This window comes from Microtus ochrogaster, chromosome 18, assembly GCF_000317375.1.
Source record: "Microtus ochrogaster isolate Prairie Vole_2 chromosome 18, MicOch1.0, whole genome shotgun sequence".
NCBI lineage: Eukaryota > Metazoa > Chordata > Mammalia > Rodentia > Cricetidae > Microtus > Microtus ochrogaster.
Window position 1 is genome coordinate 33,862,184 of NC_022020.1, and position 6,558 is coordinate 33,868,741.

At 42.4% G+C, this 6,558-nt stretch overlaps 1 protein-coding gene across 2 annotated transcripts in view; it reads right to left on the reverse strand.

The window, feature by feature from the left end:
• Nucleotides 1–6,558, reverse strand: part of Trim36 (tripartite motif containing 36) — a 44,117-nt gene that overhangs the window by 8,825 nt on the left and 28,734 nt on the right. For both annotated transcript variants that reach the window (XM_005356066.3, XM_005356067.3), the window contains exons 5-6: nucleotides 3,194–3,289; nucleotides 82–335 (exon numbers count right to left, since the gene is read on the reverse strand). In XM_005356066.3, the coding sequence (XP_005356123.1) occupies nucleotides 82–335; nucleotides 3,194–3,289 (350 nt within the window). The remainder of the gene's footprint in view (nucleotides 1–81; nucleotides 336–3,193; nucleotides 3,290–6,558) is intronic.

Below are 6,558 nucleotides of genomic sequence, written 5' to 3' on the forward strand. Positions count from 1 at the left end.
AGAGAAGAGAAGAGAAGAGAAGAGAAGAGAAGAGAAGAGAAGAGAAGAGAAGAGAAGAGAGTTAAAGAGCAAAGCTAGTACCTGAGATGGAGCTGCTTTGCTGTCTGCACAAAGCAAGACTGATCCGTCTCCTTCAGGACTTCCTGAGCATATCCCACAAGCCCATTGTTCTCCAGAAGGCCTTGGTACTCTTCCACTTGCGTGTGAAATTTGTCTAGTCTTAGTTTCTTAGAGGCATCTATGGCTTTCAAAACAGATGACTTCCTGTCTTCTAGGATTTCAAAGAGCTTTTCAAAATGGGCCAGTGCTTCTTCCTTTGCCCTCTCTCCATTGCACTAGCGTAAGACACACAGTGTTACCTCACGTGCTGAAACCAATCTCTCTGCTACACAAGTACAGAATTCAAGTATTATCTTGCCCATAAACATAATCTCTCTGTTGCACTAGTGCAAAACACACAAGCATTACCTCATCCATAAACCCAAAGGTCTTCACATGATGTCCTACGTAATATCAAACTCAACAAAACAAGGCCAGATGTTGCAAAGAGAAAGTTTTTGTCTGATTCTAAAATCTTCAAAAGAGTAGTTTGGCATCAAACACACAAGAACAACTGTCAGGTTCCATTTAGATTAGCTTTGTAATTTCAGAACTTTGTACTTTTAAAGCCGGTAACAGAAGAGTTATTCAATTAAATGAGAAACAGTTTTCAGTGATAAAGTAAAGGGCAGAGCTGCACTGATTTAACCACAGATACTGCAAAAGCATGATTCTGGAGAGTTTGTAACTCACCCCAAACTCAGGAATCTTTCTAAATGAGAAAGCTATTATAAAGCTAAATTACAGCCACAGATATTTTTAAAAACGACATTCCATACTAAGATATTTAAAATTCATTTGCTTTAATCCTTACTCAGCCATGTGCTATAGGCTAAGCTGAGGCTAGGCATGCACTCTGGGTCCAGTGCCTACCACTCTCCCTCTCCCACAGAAAGCTCAAGGATAACAAAAATGATTCAAGCTGGGCGGTGGTGGCGCACGCCTTTAATCCCAGCACTTGGGAGGCAGAGGCAGGCGGATCTCTGTGAGTTCGAGACCAGCCTGGTCTTCAAGAGCTAGTTCCAGAACAGGCTCCAACCACAGAGAAACCCTGTCTCGAAAAAAAAAATTCAAGTTCTTATGTGGATTAATAAGGATTATTTACATAAAAAATATACCATAATGCCAAACACTCTAAGCATTCTTATTATTTAATTTTTTTGTTTGAAACAATTTTTTTTTTGAAACAGAATCTCTTTATAACACACCAGCCCCGGGACAATCTTCCTTTCTCACCCTCCCTAGTGCTGGGATCACAAATCTATATCACCCTGCCTGGCACAAATGATTTGAATTTTAATAAAAGCAGAGTTCAGTAAGATTTTGAAAAAATAAAAGAGTTCCGTGAGCACTGGTGAGCACTCATCAGTGTGCGGAGCAGGCATGGCAGAGGACACTTCAGAAGTCCAGCAGCCTCTGGACCACATTAGCAAGGAATGTCCTTCAGACTCCCTTCTCAAAAGGCCCACTTTGCTTCTGAAGGCTTTTTTCCTAAGAAACATGCAAAGTGATAGGTTTCATCAGGATAGCTTCATATTTACCATTATACTTTGTTCTAGTTCAGTTTTTAAAGGGAAAAGAGAACAGTGAGATTCAGGTAGAATCTCAGAATGGTTTTCCACATTAACCTCAGAAGTACTATGCACAGATAACAACTATAATTGTAGGCACAGACGCTGTCCCATCACCACAGTTGAAGATGGAGAGAAACATGGCATTGATTTGGGGTTTGTTGCTGCTGTTGTTTTCTTATGTCTTCTGTGGTGTTGGTGATGCAGAACCAGGACCCAGCCCCCCTTGTCCTGTACACAAGATGCACATTCTCTATCACTAAGATACATCGTCAGCCCCCGTTGTTTCTTAACTATTTCACTTCCCACTAGGAAAAATATGTCAAGAAGTAAATCTTGTGCTAGCCTATATCTTTTATATTTAATTATAAATTTTAAAATGATCATGAGGAAAAGAAAAAAGAAGCAAAAAAATAAACTCCACTTCACATATTAAAGCCTATTAAAGACCCTTGAGCTGTCAAATACCCCACCCTACTCAAACTTACTGTATTTCAAAGATGCTACTGCTTCTTATTTAATTGTTTTTATTTATTCATTCATTCCCAGGTGCTAGGCTTACAGGTGTGAGCCACCATGCCAGTTTACTTCCCCTTTTTTAAACTGAAGTAGACTGTGATGCACAGATTGGTATAAAGGTGAGGACTCTATAAATGCACATCCGACCAGCAAGATGCTCAGACAAAACAGGACCAGCATCCCAGAAGCCACCCTCAAAGCTGCTACAGCACTGATTCACCCTCCTCAAGAAGAGTCTCAAGAAATCTGGTTTCACTGTTCAGTTACTTAAAAAAATACTTATTTAACGTATATAAGCATTTCACCTGCATAGATGTCTGTGTATCATACAGATGCCTGGTGCACATGGAGGTTAGAAAGGGGCACTGGGTTCACTGGAACTGGAGATGGCTGTGACCACCATGTAGGTGCTGGGAACTGAACCTGAGTCCTCTAGAAGATCAACCAGTGTTCTCAGCCACCGCTAAACCATCTCCCCAGAGCAGTCTGGAAACTTTCTATAGATGTCATTACGGCATCACCCCTTCCACAGCGTATGGCAGGATATACCTATGCTATGTGTGCAGTCCCAATGCTATCTGTGCTCCTCTGTTGATGGACCTTGCGGTCATCACAAACAAAGCAAGCATGACTACTCATCCTTACACAAGTAAGCAAAGCGTGTCTTCAGCAGTCCCTGGAGTTTTAGGTAAGACTGGGCCTATGGCAGACAGGAATTTTCCAAAGGCTCGCTGCTCATTTGTTGGCATGCAGGCCACTGTTGAAAGCTATTCTTTCCTTTCGACTTCAGAGCCCTTGTTAGAGTCACATCCCAATAACACCTGAGCACTGCTCACACAGGAGGCTAAGGCACATATTCTAGAACTGTATCTGCCACAAGCTCTAGAAAAGCATAGGGGTGAGGTCACACAGTCCACAGCACAGGGAACACATTCGGGATTTGATCAATAAGCGAATGCCTGGATGGGTGAACGAAAAACTATGCTGGCCACTTTATAACTTACCTCTGTTTCTTTCATTAACAAGTTTAGTTCAGAAATTTGACTCTTCACTTGGCCTTCCTTACCAATAAGGAAATCAATGTCCTTTGAAAGCTTCTCCTGTGGACACACAGAACGCAAGTACAGAAGCAAATCAACAAAGACTTCATGCAATTTTGCAAATTACACAGTACCCGTCCTTCCTGATGAACAGCAAGATTGGCTATAGTAATTAACTCAGGGCAAATATTTACCGGCCTGAATTGCATAGGCCCAAGGTCATATGAAAGATTAAATGAAGGCTGGAAAAAGGGGTAAGTGATAGTCAAAAATTCCCAATGCCTGAGTAATACAATTTTGTTGTTTAATTATCACTCTCAGAATTCTTGCTTATAAGGCTTCTAAGCAAATGAAGGTTGACAGCTCAGATACTATAGCCTCCCATTACATTGCACAATTTAGACACACACACACAGCAGGAAAACCACCAAGGACTAGTTCAAAATAATCTCAGGTCATCCCAGCCTCGCTATTATTTTCAAGTAATTTGTTTTGTAAATTAGCTATTCTGAACACTATAATTCCTCATCAAAATTACATTGTAGGGTTTGGTAAAGTTTCTAGTTTGTTCTAAAAAGCATTCTGCAATGAATCTAAAGTATATTTTTTAACCTCCTTGAGAGTACTATGGACTACCAAGTCACAACAGATAAATGGATTGAGTCTTAATGAAAAATGAGAACACCCAGGAAGCACCTCCCAGGGCAGAGGGGATGAGATGTCCAGGATGAGGCCATTCCAGGATCCTGCTTACTGCTCAACACCTGAAATGCAAAGTGCGGGCAGGAAGAGAGAACAACAGTTTGGTGTCTGAGGATTCAGGAAGTCGGTCTCCCATCTATTTCATCTTCCTCTTTTTTTTTTTTAACCATATACTACATGAGAGGGAAAGAGGATGTGTGCAGAAACAGATGTGATTGGTTCTGAAGAATACATCTCAGTCTCAGAAGCAACCAGATACGGTAAAACCCCCTGGAAAGACTCACTAGAGAAACAGGAAGTGGCTGACAGGAAAGGAACAAGATTTCTGGACACACACACACACAAAAAAAAGAAAGAAAGAAAGAAAGAAAGAAAGAAAGAAAGAAAGAAAGAAAGGAAGGAAGGAAGGAAGGAAGGAAGGAAGGAAGGAAGGAAGGAAGGAAGGAAGAAAGAAAGAAAGAAGAAAACCAGAATGACTTGGGGATCTAGCTCAGGAGTCAGGAGTGGGGATCTAGATCAGGAGTGGAGATCTAGCTCAGGAGTGGGGATCTAGAGCAGGAGTCGGGATCTAGCTCAGGAGTTAGGAGTGAGGATCTAGCTCAGGAGTGGGGATCTAGCTCGGGAGTGGGGATCTAGCTCAGGAGTGGGGATCTAGCTCAGGAGTCAGGAGTGGGGATCTAGAGCAGGAGTGGGGATCTAGAGTAGAAGTGGGGGTCTAGAGCAGGAGTGGGGATCTAGCTCAGGAGTAGAGCACTTGCCCAGCATATATGTGCAGGCCCATCACCTGCATCAACAGATCAGCCAGTCAATAAAAATAAGAGCCAGATGTAGTTGCAAAAGCCTGCAATCCTAGCACTTGGGAGGTAGAGGTGAGAAGGTTAGGAGCAAGACCTGGGCTCAATTAAATCCTTGAGACACAGACAGACAGACAGACAGACAGACAGACAGACAGACAGACAGACAGACAGAGACACCGAGACAGAAACAGAAAGAAGACGGGACCTTACAAGATAATAATGCTATGAAGAGACAGAAAATCTTTCGTTTTGACCTAGCATTTTACCCATCTAAGGAACCCAGAGTTCCTGAGAAACAAATACTGCAGAGTCAATGGCTGAACCAGAAACCTACTCACAATTAAATAGCATAACCACTCTCCAGGGGCAAGGGGTATTTAACCACACCACAAGCCAAATGGCAAGTCTAGCACTGTCCCTTATGAGCCAATGCTGGGAACTTAGGCAGAAGCAGCAGGCACATTGTTTTTTTCTTAACTACAGTGAAAAAGAAATTTGGTCATTAAAATGGATATAAGTGTTCTAAAACAGCTTAAACTAAACATAGGGAGGCTAAGATAACTGAGTAACCTAAACTAGAGAAGAGCAGAGGAGGAATTCAGAAATAGGGACCAAGGGCAACATCAGTCCCAAAATTGTTAACAAAGTCTCTGCCCAGTCCTATCTCTTATCCAAAGTAGCACCAGGCTTCTCAGGCTGGCCAGATCCAGGCAGTCTGTTTTTAAGGACTGGAGGTGTTTTAATGTCAGAATGTTTGCTCTAGCAAACATAAGCACTAGCTGCTGACACTAGGTATTAGTAGTCAGGAGAATCAAGGCTCCAGCCTACAAAGAATTCACATAGCAGGGCAACAAGTTTTAAATAAATCAGGCCTCGAGAGCTCTAGAAACTCATCAGAAGCCAGCTTCTCAAAGATTCCAAAATTCTGTAGCTCCAAAACAGTGATGTGCAGACAAATGACTTCCTTCCCTGGTGAACACCTATGGTAGACACTAGTGACAAGAACTCACCAATCTCATTGACACTTATGACAGAGCCTGTTGAGGATTCTTTGGGTTCTTGCCTGTTCTCTTCCTCTAAGGCCAAAACTGTCCCACTATTTTTCTAACTGTGCTCTCAGTAGGAATTACAGGATTCCTAACAGTCTCCTTTTTTATACATTACAGATCTAACTCATAGGACAAATCCCAAAGATACACACCATCACCAAATGGCTATCTTAGGTCCTGGAGCATCACAATCTATTCCGTCTTATCATGGCCCCTTAAATAGACTCTCCTCTGGCACACTGACTGCTATCCATCCCATCCCACTGTCCACCCTTGGTCAGTGCAAAGCACCTGGGAGCAGTTGTTGCCCCCAAATCCCTAACAGCAGTTAGGGTGACATCTGAGAGGTGAGAGGAGAGTCTAGGAGTTAGACAGACTTCCTAGTGGGTAGACAGACAGGGAGAAGGACCATGGCTAGGTATTAAAGGTGGCAAATCTCCAAGATGGCCACATCATCTCTTCCTCAACCTGCTGACTTGAGACAAAAGTCTAGCAGCTTTGCTTCCTACTACTGATGGGCATGCTCAAAGAGTACAAGACCAGATCAGGACATGTCACACTACAGCTGCTGACCAATCCTATCTGTCTTCAAACTGGTTAACCCTAAAGTCTGGAGGTAAATTCTTCAGAGGCTTTAAAAGCCCAACCCTTGGTATCAGGGTAACTGTAGCTTCATAGAAGGAATTTGGCAATGACTTTTCTGTTTCTATATTGTGAAATGACCCTATCCTATAGCCATACTGATGAATATCTTGCATATCACCTTAGAACCTTCATCTGG